The sequence below is a fragment of the Enoplosus armatus genome, chromosome 20 (assembly GCF_043641665.1).
Source record: "Enoplosus armatus isolate fEnoArm2 chromosome 20, fEnoArm2.hap1, whole genome shotgun sequence".
NCBI classification, from domain to species: Eukaryota; Metazoa; Chordata; class Actinopteri; order Centrarchiformes; family Enoplosidae; genus Enoplosus; species Enoplosus armatus.
This window is the reverse complement of record NC_092199.1, coordinates 2,606,843-2,620,628: the sequence shown is the minus strand read 5'-3', so window position 1 is coordinate 2,620,628 and position 13,786 is coordinate 2,606,843. Positions and strand designations below refer to the sequence as shown.

The 13,786-nt window shown below is 42.7% G+C and overlaps 1 protein-coding gene across 1 annotated transcript; it reads right to left on the bottom strand.

Moving 5' to 3' along the window:
• Positions 1 to 3,382: 3,382 nt before the first annotated feature.
• On the bottom strand, positions 3,383 to 13,437 carry LOC139302961 (inhibitor of nuclear factor kappa-B kinase subunit alpha-like). The gene is made up of 22 exons (XM_070926623.1): positions 13,328 to 13,437; positions 12,691 to 12,808; positions 12,351 to 12,445; positions 11,958 to 12,075; positions 11,252 to 11,321; positions 11,076 to 11,164; positions 10,899 to 10,988; positions 10,539 to 10,663; positions 10,329 to 10,436; positions 10,000 to 10,135; positions 9,018 to 9,212; positions 8,741 to 8,843; positions 8,477 to 8,600; positions 7,094 to 7,245; positions 6,911 to 6,972; positions 6,697 to 6,806; positions 5,871 to 5,914; positions 5,644 to 5,749; positions 5,309 to 5,456; positions 4,761 to 4,897; positions 4,561 to 4,660; positions 3,383 to 3,904 (listed from the first exon to the last, which is right to left on the bottom strand). The coding sequence occupies exons 2-22, from the start codon at positions 12,793 to 12,795 to the stop codon at positions 3,839 to 3,841; spliced, it is 2,283 nt and encodes a 760-aa protein (XP_070782724.1). The 5' UTR covers positions 12,796 to 12,808; positions 13,328 to 13,437; the 3' UTR covers positions 3,383 to 3,838.
• Positions 13,438 to 13,786: the final 349 nt, after the last annotated feature.

The following is a 13,786-nucleotide window of genomic DNA, read 5'->3' as shown; positions in this document are numbered from 1 at the left end:
GTGGTATGGGGGGGTGCGTGACAGAGCCTCGAGGAGCCTGTACTTGTTTTTCTTTACTCCTTACTGCACTGATATGTTTCCAGGACAACAGGGTTTTGTACCGTGTAGGTTAAATTGTAAAGTAGTGGCACCTCTCTGATCACATCATCTTTTTAATCTCATTGATTGATCGAATGTGAAAATAAAGTGCACTTTATTACACAAGTTATCAGCGTGAAGCAGAACGTGACGGATGACTTCTCCTCTGCTGTGTTTTCCTTCAAGGTTCATTATGTGAATTGCATAACGATTAAAAGTGACATTTTCTCTATGAAGTCCGTTGTGTGGTTTTTGTGTTTTTGTGTTTCTGTGCTGTTTTTGTCTTTTCTTGTGTAACATCCTTATTAACCCACTGAGAAGTCTTCTATTGTTCTCAGCACACAGCGTCTGCATCACTTCGCAGTTAATCTGTTTTTATTGGTCTCCAGCGAGGAGCTGCAGCAGCGGCTCCCATCGTCTGGGTTTCCTGCTCCGGCTTCGGACACACAGGCTGAATGTATTTTATTCTTTGGAGTTCTCGTGGGAAACAAACCCAGAACTTTCTAAGTGAATTTAGCAACATAAGATCCATAAACCAGCTGTCAATATTAGTTTACGGCAGATAAACATGTTAAATAAATAACAAGAAATCACAGTACAGACGGCGGTGGATGAAGTACATCTCATCCTTTACTTCAGTAAAAGTACAAATACCATACTCTGAAAATACTCCATTACAAGTAAAAGTCCTGAGTTGAAAATGTTACTTAGGTATTATCAACAAAATGGACTTAAAGTATCAAAAATAAAAGTACTCTTTATGCAGAATGACTCCTTTCACTGTAGTATTATTACATATTATATTATTCTGTTTATATCACTAACAAATAAAAGTGTTATAATGTTGTACTTCATCAGTGTTTGATACTTGGTGTACTTCTGGGTAGATTAGTAGAATAATACTGCATTGTATGTTTTTTTTTATGTAAACAGTAATCAGTGACTATAAGTGTCAATAAATGTAGTGGAATAGAAGTATAAAGCAGTACTGTGAAATGGAAATACTCAAGTTCAGTACAAGTATGTCAAAATAGTACTTAAGTACATTCCACCACTGAGAATGCCAGAAGTATGTTTGAGGTACTTTTGTCACCTTTACTTCGTTTGTGCACTAGAGAGCACCGACAAGTTTATTATATATATATTATATTTTTAGCTTTTTTTTTCATCTTTCGGCTCCTTGCTTTGGTTTTATTTTATTTTCCAGCTCTCATAAACGGACTGTACGCAACACAGAGTCCGAGAGCAGCTGGTGAACACAGTGGAGCATTTAGAGCCGGAGGTTCCTCTCAGGACCAAGAACAGCCAAAAGAGAGAGAAGAGTGGAGAAACATGACTTTAAAAAGTAAAGAAGTCTGATTTGAGGCTCGGGGGGGGGGGGGGGGGGGGGTTGAGGAATGTAAGGCCGAGCGGGGGGCTGGTTTCTCACAGAGAGCTGGTGTGATTCACTCTGATTCACCAGCCGAGCAGCTCGTAAAACAACACAGTTTACAATGACTGCGGCTTGTTCTACAGCAGAGCTGCGTCTCTGCTTGCAGATACTGCAGGAGACGACGTGATGACGGCATCCCTCTTCAAGGGGGGGGGGGGGGGGGGGGGGGGGGTCAGGGCATTCAGCCAAAACGTGCAGCCATCTGTGTTTGTGCTCTCATGTCAGAATCATCCACAAGACTTTCCAACCACACGGACTCTCTGCATGTTTAAGTTCATCTTCTCTTGGTGATTTACAATCCATGTTTCAAGGTTTCTCAGACTAAACAACAGAACACGACTGACAACAGCTTCTTAGTTTCGAGGGTGTAGCTGGACCTAAAAGGTGGAGGCAGTAATCTAAAGCAGAAGTGACCTGGTATGACTTTTCATGCGTGTAACCCTCCTGACGCTGGCTGAAAGTGAGTCCTCGAGTGAACCAGAAAACAGGCCATGAGATTGAAGTGGAGGAGATCTCCTGCAGATCCCTGACTCACTGTTAATCACTGGACATTTACAAGTTGAGTCAAAGTATCTCGATTGTTTCCAGCTTCTCCTTCTTCATGTCAGGACTGACTCAAACTTTTCCAAAAGAGTCCTCTATTGTGCCACAAGGTATAATTATACTGTACATCTTGTATTGACCTCATTAGCTGGTGAGCTTTCTCTAAGATTTCTACCTTTTGTTCTGGAGTCTGAGTCTGTTTTAAAGCTGAAGACTGAGCTGGACATCTGTCTGTAAGAGCGGGTGATATTATGAACATTAGCTGGTCTCAGAGAACAAACAGTGAACTGAAGCATCAACGACAGAATCATGCCAAAGTCATTTTATTTCATTACCAGGCAAACATTTGATCTTTATACAATGACATGTCTAAAAATTAAACATTCAGAGACAAGTTTAAACCATCAGATGGAAACAATACTCAAAGAAAACCGACGATTCTTAGTTACTTAAATACAAAAAATATCTTTTTCCATTGCACTTCAACTTCATAAATACAACTCAGAGGGTTCATTTCTCTCCACGTGACGGTTCAGTTACCACCTGACGGTGAAACTGCAGTACATTCAACTCCTGGTTTCCTGTCAGCGTCAATCGCTACCATTCGCTTCGCGGTCCAAGATGCTTCGAGGTCGTTATGGAAACCAGACGGTGTCACACCTCCGTGTTTGTAGCCACGTTCATGTCACTTTGAGAACTGATTGGATTCTTTTTCTGAAACAATCAAATATTCTGTTGTTTCAGCTCCTCGAATGTGATGATTTGCTGCTTTTCTCTGTTTTATCGGATTGTAAATTGTATCTGAATGCGTCACCTTGTTGTTTATCTTGATGAACCGACTCCTAATATTCACATATATAACAGCAATTTGACGGAAACAAGCATTCATTTCCTGGAAATCTGTTTTAAAATTGGCACTAAATTTAGCTCTATACGACATGAACGCAGCATAAAACCATCCAGTGATATTATGGGCACAAAAATGAGACAACAAAACTGCAAAGACAGATGTACAGTATCGACATTGTATAAACATAATGGCCAGCCACGTCTGTCACATACATCATGACTTCTGCCTATGATATGAAACACTTTAATAATAACAAAAAACAAAACTTACAAGGAATCTCAACGACAGACTGTGTAGAGTAAAACATATCCACGTGATGATGAGTGATAGTAACATTTTCTGTTCTGCGACAGTTTTGGCAGCCTGGAACGACTCTTTACCGACAGGATACATGGGAGTATCAAAGTGCTGTTTGCTTGATTGTAATTTCCTCCTCGACCCCCCCCCCCTCGCCCCCCCCCCCCCCGCCCCTTCCTGTATTTTCCTCGTATGTCACAAGTTTGAACATGTTCCCATGTTTCCGTCAGATACTCCCTCATGTGATGGATCCACCTCAAACCTCCAAATCTGGTGCTACAATTTGCTCAATAACAGTAGAAATCATCGCTTTGTATGAACTATGATGTAAATTGTGCAGCAAAGGGAAAAAGTAGAGTGAAACAGCTTCATTGTTTTCTCATATAAAAACAAGAATATTCATTGATCAGAGCTTCCACCATGTGAGACGATGCGCGGGGACAGACGCCACTGAGCATGTGTGAACTCCGTCCTTTGGGGTTTTTTTGGGTTTTTTTTTTTTTCAGGAGAGCCCCCTTTAAAGAGAATATCCCGAGTCCATGTACAACTGTACAGTGTTTGACACCACCCTGCTGCTGACGGTGTACAGTCTTTAGTGTTACTCAGAGCACAGGCAGAGACGGAGGACGCGGCGCCGCTTACGCGTTTCTCTTTTTTAATTTTGTTGTTAAAGTTTCGTATTTGGTCCAGCTCCAGTCTTGGTCCTTGAGAGAGGAAAACCAATGTGTTAAGAGTTAATACCCGTTTTAAAATATATATATTTATGTAATATATAAAAAGAAGCAACTCCCCAGAACTGCAACAACGCCTGTGTGGAAGTACTATTTATATATTACTAAAAGCCAAACTACTTTTTAGTAACAAACAAATGTTTTTGCACATCTTGGAGGAAGCTATTTGGAGCTCCATCACATCATTATACAAATCTTTAATAACGGCTGTAACTGTATAATTATATATATATATATATATATATATATATATATATATATATATATATATATATGAATAGCTAACATGATCACTTGTATTCAAACATCTGTCATCTATCCATCCTGACTTTAGTCCTGTAACAAGGTGCAAAGATTTCGAAAAGATCTCTCACGTGATCACAATCGTACTTATTGTTAACTGTTTGCAACGAGCTAAATGTTATAGCTATATTAGATATATAGATATTATATATCTCCACACTGATAAAACCTTAGATGGACAGAAACAGGCCAAACACTCCTTTAAGTTCAGAGAGGGTGTTGCTCAGTGATTGCTGTCATTAGAAGTACTTCTTTAATACTTTTCTAGAGGAGCTGAGGTCCAGGACAAGTGAAGCACCACAGAAATCAAAATCAGGTGAACTCACCACTATGCTTTTGGTCTGTTCATCCGCAGTCTCCTGCATCAGGCTGGTCAGCTGACTGAGGTACTTCTGGTTCTCCTGCAGCAGACGTGGTGCAGCATCACTGAAGGAAACAGAAACAGTTTAAAAATCACACGAGATGACATACATTCACTATCATTCTGCACGATTGCCCTCAATGGATGGACGAATGAGCGGGTCACCTGTCATTTGGCCCAGGTAGGGAGGTCAGGGGATGCGGGGAGCTGACAGGCTGCGCCGACTGTGACCACTGAGAAACCTGCAGCAGGTTGGACGACTCTGGACTGGCTGCTATCGAGCTCCTCGACGAGTTCTGAGCCTGCAGAGAGAGAGAGAGAGATCGTATTGTTATTGTTATGCAGCAATAACAAACATGCAGAGGGAATGCAGGCAGCACGTCTTCCCGCTGTCTGAGAGCGAGCCAAGTCTGAGGAGCTGACAGAGGACAGAAACCACCATCAGCTGCAGAGACAGACAAGGTGGACAGTTGGAGCCACAAAGCCAAATAATAAATAATACATAAAAAAATGCTCTTTTGTCTTGTGTGATAGCAAACTGGACTGTCGGTCAGAAAACAAGCATGTGAAGACGGCACGTTTCGTTATTTTGTGACGTTTCGTAAACCAATCGATGAATCAGTTAGTAGAGAAACGAATCCGCAGGGAAGCAGATAATGAAAATGCACATAAACACACGTTAAACTGAGAATAAACAATGCAGATTGACTTACACAGGCGATCTTCAGTAAATGCCAGAACTCTCTCTGTCTCTTGATCTGCATCTGCATCACCGTGTTGTCGGCATCCTTAATGCTCTCCAGGGTTTTCTCAATTCGCGGAAACAAGTCAATGATCTTTTGTTTGCTGATCAGGATCTTGCTGTTGGGAGGAATCGAGACGTCAACATGCAGCGTTAGTATAGTGCTGGTTTCATATCGGAGAACACATGAATAAGACCAGAAATCTTTAAGGCAGTTTAAAGTGAATTTAGAGCCTTCGATCTCAAAGTAAACCCACAGCTTTGATATGAAACACTGGATGTCTTCGAGGAGTGCTGGGCTCGTACCTGAGGTGGGTGTACAGGTCTTTGAGGACCTTGTCCTGGTTCTGGACAGTCTGAATGATGGCTTTCACCATCTCCGAGCTGTCACTGCTCACGTCTGGCTCAGGTGCTGAGAGATGTGATAAACACATTTGAGGAGGAGTAAGCCATTACTCAATAGTGCCATTGCGATGCCATAAGATAACATTTTGATTGACAATGAATGTGATTAAAATGTTTCCTACTTTTACATTTCATCTTCAGCTGCTTGTAGAGCTCGATCGCTTTTTCTTCTCTGCAATAAAAAGAATTACTCAGATTTCAATATTCATGAGACTGAACTCCGAAGTCGAGGTCAGTATAACTTTTAAAGCAAATAAAAGCCAACAGCTGTTTGTTTTGTGGCCTCTTGAACAGCAGATTATAGTCAGATTATATGCAGCATGTTTAAAATGCCGGGGGACATCTGACCCCTCCACCCCGTCTGTCCCATGGAGGTGACACCAGTCACTGTTTCCACGGCAGCACAGAGGAGGGCTTGTTTGTTCGACTGCTCTGGGCGCACATGAAGACACCTCAGTCCAGTGGATGACTTCCCGAAAAGACCCAGGATTCATTCAGGACAAAGCACAGCCTGGGGGGGCTTATAGTTTCTATATTGTCCTGTCACACAATAATGTCTTATTGACAGACACGTAGAATCAGAAACTCATGACTAAAGGGGGGGGGGGGTCCCTACAGTTCAGTAGAAGGATGCATCATATACATTTTTTCATCTACTTGGTGATACGAGGGACGGTGGGAGGGTCCGCCACACCCATAGATATCAGCTATTGATAACAAACTTGCTTCATGTTGTCTTCACTATCAATAATCTCCACCAGCATCAGAGACTGTTAGGAGCAAGCAGCCCAAGCAGACAGTTCTTTTGGTCCCCACACGGTATCTCTGCAGCCCCCGACGTGTTGAGGAGTTATGACCCAAAACGTTGTTAACAAAGAGAAGGGAGTGTATGTGAAGTATTGTAGATAACTATGCAGATGAAATATCATCAGGTCGGACCAAGTCAACACTCACAGCTGCTCCATCTTGTCTCCTTGGCGCCGAGCGTACGGACTCCTCTGAAGTTCCACTATCTCAGAGTGCAGAGCCATGATCTCGTCATCCAGGTGGCTCACCTCTGCCACCTGCAGGACAAACCAGGAATCATGCCAGGACTGCCACCATACGGGTTTGTACTGAGGAACATCAGAGCTAACATTAGAGTTAATATTTTGTTTTGAAGCTTTACCTGTGCGAAAGCTGCAGCTCTTTCCTCGTTCTCCTGCCAGGCTTTCAGCATCTTTTCAGAGGCTTTGGACAAACACGGACAACTCATCAAAACAAACAAGACCTTTCTCAATGCTATAAAAACATTCCCACATGTAAATGTTATTTTCACATCAGTAGAGAGCAGCTGCCAGTAAACACTAACATATGCCGTAGTGCATCTGATCGCTGTACTTCTCCAGGTCGTACTGGATGCTGCTCTTGAAGAAGTCCAGCTTGGCCTTCAGCTGCTGAGAGAAGCCAAACATGCTGTTCTTACACCGGGTCAGGTTGGTGTTGAAGCGCAGGAGACTCAACCTGGGGGGGAGACGATGAAGAGTTAGGAAGGTTTGCAAGGAAGAAAGAGCGCCACAACAGCAGAGGTCCAGGCTCAATTCCCCGGATGCAAAATACCTCCGATGTGGCCGGTTTCCCCACCAAATAAAATGACCAGAATCTGCAGGTGTGAAGCCATGTTGGAGCAGCTGGTGCAGCTGGAGCAGCTGGTGCCAGACACCTGGCTGTCCAATTAATATGCAACTGACGAGTAAATGACTCCCAATACTCAATCAAAAGTTTAAAAGCTTGTAACACAGTTGTACAGGAGTAGCTGAGAACGGTTTCTGCAGAGTTCACCGAGTTAAAGTCTTTTTAAGATAAACCTATAATATAATTTAACACCTGCGCAATAATAAAACACATTCAATGTTTTATTATTGCATCCCCTTCTTTCAGTACTTCCCAGCAGTATATACCGACAACTCTAATGATATCACTGATTATATTAAGGTGGCATGGACCTGAATAAGCAGCAGATGGATTAACCAACTGAAAATCACCACTTTACACATTATGAGTGGATGAGCTTCTAAAAGCTGCTGTAGCTGCAGGTCTGATGGAGACCTGGAGGACTGAACAGCCTCCTGCAGCACTTCCAGTTTAAAGGAGTTTAACATCCAACCACAGCCTGCAATCACATACAAAAACATTTCAAAATGACTATCGACTACAGGCAAGACTAAATATCAAAGACTTCTTAATACGTTCTAAGGTCTGATATTTTTCAAGCGCTGCCTTGAAGAACAAAATGTTCCCTTGAATGTACAGACACTGTGGTGTAATAAGCAACATGATCCTGACTTAAACTTGCATATGTTACACATCTTGCACTGAGAGCTCTCTGTGACCTTATTTCTGTCCAGATGGGATGGCTGTGAGGATGTTGCCTTTCCTCCAGCACACATGGAGTAAACAAACCTTCTGCCTCCGTGATTTCCTGCACAGAAGATGTCTTCAACATAATTGTAATATTAATTTGTAGAAATGGCATCAGCCCTTTCCTGCGTTACCATTACATTTAGAGGCTTCACTGGGACTCGGCCTGCTTATGAAGGTCAGGTTCAGGTGCGTGTTAAAAGGCACAATCAGTGACGAAACATAAACAACAGCATAATCAATCAACCCCAAACTGATCGTACGGGCCTTTTAATAAGTAGACTAAACACAGAATGTTGATTTCTTCGTCAACTGAACATGTCATGCGACTCACATGGCGGCCCTCTGTCCCTGGAAGAGCCTGCTGTAGTCGTCCTTCAGGCCACAGATGTAGCTCACTGCTTCACCCCAAACCTTCTTCAGCACGACCAGGGGCAGCTGCGTCTTGGCCTCTTGCACTGCAAAGTGAAAACGAGACCCGTGACAGCTGCACTGTACGTAGTGACGGAGAAATGAGCGTAATCTGTATAAATACACTCAAACTGATGCATCCAGGAACAATCTTATGATCAGCAGGCGCAACTTCGAATGAACTCACCGATAGTGTTGACTTTATCGGGCAGCTGTCTGGCGCTGAAGGGACCGGAGTACTTGGTGATGCTCTTGTCAAACAGGTAGACGATGTAGCTGTCCCACCCTCTCTACACAGGAGAGAAGAAGATCACCACTTAGACAGCCTACAGTTACCTTTCCTGGTGTTGCCAGTACATGGTCAGGCGTCCTAAACCCAGGACGCCCCTTGATGAAGGTCTGAAATGTTCTTCATCATCAGACGTTTTCCTTCTATGTGCAACTGCAGGCGAAGGACAACGTACCACTCCATCTAGGACACACTGTGCAGCGGGCTTCCTGGGATCCAGTGACACTCCCGTCTCCTGCAGCAGCTCCTGGTTCACCACCTCGATCTTGGTCTCGGCCTCAATGCGCTTCTGCAGACTGTGAAGACTTTCGTCCGGAGTCAACTGGAAGGAGTGGACCTGAGCTGTGGTCATGTTCAGGATGTGGACGACCTGCAGAGACACAAGAGAAAAGCTATTAGTACAAAGAAAATACAGGTTTTCAGAAATCCATCGTTTACTGAAATGTTTGATAAACTCTTCAAAGACTTCTCCCCCGATTTAGCACTTTGTCTCCACAGGGACAATTCAAAAAGGAAGAACCAGAGACACAACGTCGGTTTTATTTTACACTTTCTTCTTGCTTTCCAAATCCTGGTGCCTACATGGTGTTGTGCTAGTAGCAGCTAATGTAGCCCTGACCTGTTAGCCTGCAGCAGAGATGAGCAGCGGGCTACAGAGGTGTAGCTGTAGTTTCACAAACGTTTCAATGTCTGTCACGTCCAATTAGACTACAAACATGTTGTGCGTCATAGTTTGTTCAAAACACCAAACAGAGAAAACTGTCAAGTACTGAAAGCTGCCATTAAATGTTCGGTCAGACTCTTAAACTTGTTTCCTCTGTGATCAGATGGTGAGTTTTTCAGTTTTAAACTATTTTATTAAGGTAAAGTTCTCGTACGGCTGCTTGTTTAGATGACACCTAACATTTGAGGAGTTCTTGCTTCTTTTGTCAAATAGAAAAACAACATATTGGTGCAGAAACTCGGTACGGCTATAAAAACATTTAACACAAAACTCAGCTCTAGTGATGACCATCACCATTTCCTCTGCATTTCAGAAGTTAACAAGAGAAATGTGTAAATGCTGGTTGACCCAGATAAAACTGGCTCAAAATCACAGATGAACGGCTGCATCTTCAGATAAAACTGGAAGCAGAGGAGCTCTGGCAGTAGCTCACCTTCATGCTCAGTATCTGCTCCAGCACTTCAAAGCACAGAGGCTTCTTGGTGTCGGGGTTGATTTTGCCTCCCCTCTGGACAGGATCCCACTTCAACATCAGCTGAAGAAGTGCTTCCATTGTCTCCAACAGTGTCCTATAAAAACAGCAATTAAAGTGTGTGTTCATGGAGAGAAGTTGGCACCAAACACTGGCAACACACAGCCTGCGGCTCAACGCTGTTTTCACTTTCATTTGAACGAGCGATGGACAACATGGAAGAGGAAAAACCTGTAACGCCACGTATGAAGTGTTGCAGTGATATATTTTAACCGTCCCGGGATCCTCACCTGCTGAGGTTGTTGGGGTAGGGGAGGTGTGTGGAGAACCTGACTTCTCCGTTCAGGTCCTCCACAGCCATGATGTCTTTAGGACCTTTATTCCTCACTTTGCTGGCCCTGTGGACGAGAAGAGATTACTAGGAGGGTAACTTTTCTTCGATTTATGAGCCGGCTTAAGTCTCTAATATGCTTTTATCTCAGAAACGAAGGTCAACTCACCACTGCACAGGTTGAAGGTTGTGCAGGAACGGGCGGAAACCACAACTGCATTCAAATACCATTGTGCCAAAGCTCCAGTAGTCCACAGTAACAGTGTATGGCTTATTCTCAAACAGCTCAGGTGCCTGCAGAGAAGAAGTGGTGCATTTCAACATGACAACACACAACACTTGTCTCTATTTGTCAGTTTACAGCAGTTATAGAGCGACACAGTTTATCAGCATTTCTACATTTCACCATTTGTGAAGACAGAAAGAAGATTAAAGGATTTCAATACATAATTAGGATGCGGCGTAGATTAGATAAAGCCAGGTGCAAGAGAGGAGAACGCAATAATTCCTTGTTTGCTTGAGTGCTTACCAGGTACTGAAGCGTGCCAACGAAGGAGGTACACAGACTGCCCTGGTCCAGGTCTTTAGCATAGCCCAAGTCGATGATTTTGTGAACCAGCTGTAGATGAACAAGTAAGTATAAGACAGTTTCTTGAGGATGTTAAGTCAAATGGAACACACACAAAACCACAGAGTGGCAGTTTACCTTCCCGTTGATTTCCTGCAGCACTATGTTTTCAGGTTTAAGGTCTCTGTGTATGATCTTGTTCTCGTGCAGATACTGGATACCAGATCCTGGAGCAGAACATAGCGGTTTAATGGTGAGGCTCTAAAAGACACATCCGAATGAACAAACGGCACATAGATAAACATCGAACATACCAACGTCATTGAGTAACGAAAGCACTTCACTCTCTTTCAAACCACAGCAGTTTTCAGGTTTGCTCAGCATCTGTAAACCACACAAACACAACTCGATCACGTCTGCAGGACAGAATGGTGACACAAGATGAAATGCTGCACAACTACAGGTAGAAAATCAGCCTCATGCTGACATGCTATGATTGTGTGTATCTTGTATGTGATGCAACTTTAACCTTTGTATGTCTGCACTGTGTGATGAGTGTTCAAGACGTAACCGGAGGCTACATCGACACTAAGTCGGGTGAATCTGAAATCAAAGTATGTCCACACTATGTTTTCAGCCTCCATCACCACGAAAAGAAAAAATGTTTATCTCTTCTTCTCCCTCCATTCTCCGCTGGTAAACTACAAAACTGTGCATCAGCAGGACTAGTAACAGGGCTGTCCCCTAAAAGCCAGTGATTCTAGTCATGAGTCAACTCAACGTCGATCAAATCTCTATTTTACGTTCACAAGCTCTACAAAATAAACATAAATCCGATCAAGCTCAGGTCATTGTTTTCCAAAAGCTTTTTCCTCCACCTAAACTCAAATGTGAGGAGGGTGTTTTCAGATTTATCCACACTGGAAACTGCTTTCAAGTTAAAAAGCCCTATTTTTGGGTGTAAAAAAACTTTGTCTCAATGTGGACATATTGTCCGTCTCCTGTCCACGAGCACCTCACCTTCCTCAGGTCTCCCCTGGAGCAGTACTCCATGGCCAACAGTGGAAGATCATTTAAGGCTATGTGCTTCATTTCATCTGGGACATCTCGGGCTGTCACCACATTGATGTGATTTAACCTGAGCGAGACAGAAAGAGGAGTCATTACTACATTACTATTTAACGATGACCATGCAGATCCTGCACAGTCATCCACTGCTACAATGCTCGCACAAAACTTCAGATGTCATATTTCATCTGACTGAATGTCTGCAGTTTCCTTTAGTTCATTAATAACTTATAATAACTGTGAATAAGTATCTTCATTATGACATCAGGACATCACTGTATAATGTATTGAAATCAATGTGCTATATAAATGAAGAAGAAGAAAGTGTATAAAAATAAGTCAAACTTTTTCATGATCTGGATTTCTCTGCTCCATCTGTCCTTATTCCTTGGCGTGAGCTCTAGACGGCACATTTTCACGGCTAGCTTTTCATTTGATTCCTACAAAACAGACAACAGAAGTTCCATTATTATATCAGCACATGAAATCATACCTAAAAATATCAGTTTGTGTGTAGTTTTGGAGGAGCTGTTCCCCATATGTCTTCAAAAAATGTCACAACAAAAACAAATACTCCATTAACCCCAGTAGGACACAGTTATTATACTGCTTATTTTTCCTCTTTTCTGAATGAAGTTTGGTGTCACATGTCTGCAGTGTCAGGGTTTTGTGAGTCTAAACTCACATGATGCTGGTAGAGGTAAACATGGGCAAAACCGCCCATGCCCAGCCTCTCTTTCAGCTCCCAGTCTCCGCAGTTCTGGTTCTGCCTGAAGGGAGGTTTCTCCATTGTTGTACCGCAGCTGGACCAAAGTGTAGAAATAACGTTTAACACGACAGCAACAACAACACCAACACAGCTGATTTATATTCGATAGAATCTATTTTCAACACACAAACTGATTGCGATCTTTGAATTTCAACCTAGCTAAATAAAACTGTCAAGCACAAGGGGATATGACTACATACTGGAACAGTTGCCTGGCTAATGTCAGAATACATATTAGCACAATACCGATGTCAGATTGAGGTTTAATGGCGATGCAACACGAGTGTCCTGTCTATTCTGACACATGACACATTTAAGTTAAAATAGCAGGTATGAAAAATACACACACAAAGGAAACTGTTATTTGTGTTAGCTAACAGCTAGCTAACGCTACATCAACACTTTAGCCAACCAACAGCAGCCCTATATACTTTCCAGGAAATAGACAGAGCCAGTCGATAGCATTAGGAAATGATAGCTTCGACGCCAGTTAAGAGACGTTTCATAAATGTTTCCGTGATGAGCTGCCGGTAAAGCGACTTTTGAGACTTACTTCGTGTTTCTATGAAAGTGTCATGAGCTGTTTTCGGTAGAAATGCGAGCTGTCGTGTTGTTTTCGGGTCAATGCAGCGCAGCAGCACCGTGACAGAGTGTGTACTTTCCTGCGGGACGTCACCAGAAACCCCGGCTGTGTTTCTTGAAAATGAAGCGGGGGCGCGTTCAACAACACAACGCTCGCCGCGTTCAACCGATGCTGTAACTGTTTAACAACCCTAAAAAAAACGAAATCAAACATTCAATATCAACTTATAGGATATCATTTTTTAATCATTTAACACGTCTGCTTATGGCGGCAGTCAACAGTTGTGGTAGAGGCTGTACATCAGTAGAGTAGAGCTATTTATCTATTTATATATAGAACATTTAGCAGTACTACAGTGTAGAAATACTACGTAAAAGTCCCACATTAAAAAAAAACATATTTAGGTAAAGGTACACAAGTATTGGCATC

What these genes read in the sequence shown, in the direction of transcription:
- LOC139302961 (XM_070926623.1), bottom strand. Translation starts at nt 12,795, where the DNA reads ATGGAGAAACCTCCCTTCAGGCAGAACCAGAACTGCGGAGACTGGGAG. An exon ending in TACCCCAACAACCTCAGCAG is followed by an intron (nt 10,136 to 10,328) that starts GTGAGGATCCCG and finishes CTGTTTTTATAG; the next exon opens with GACACTGTTGGAGACAATGG. An exon ending in ATTTACTGAAGATCGCCTGT is followed by an intron (nt 4,898 to 5,308) that starts GTAAGTCAATCT and finishes CTCTCTCTGCAG; the next exon opens with GCTCAGAACTCGTCGAGGAG.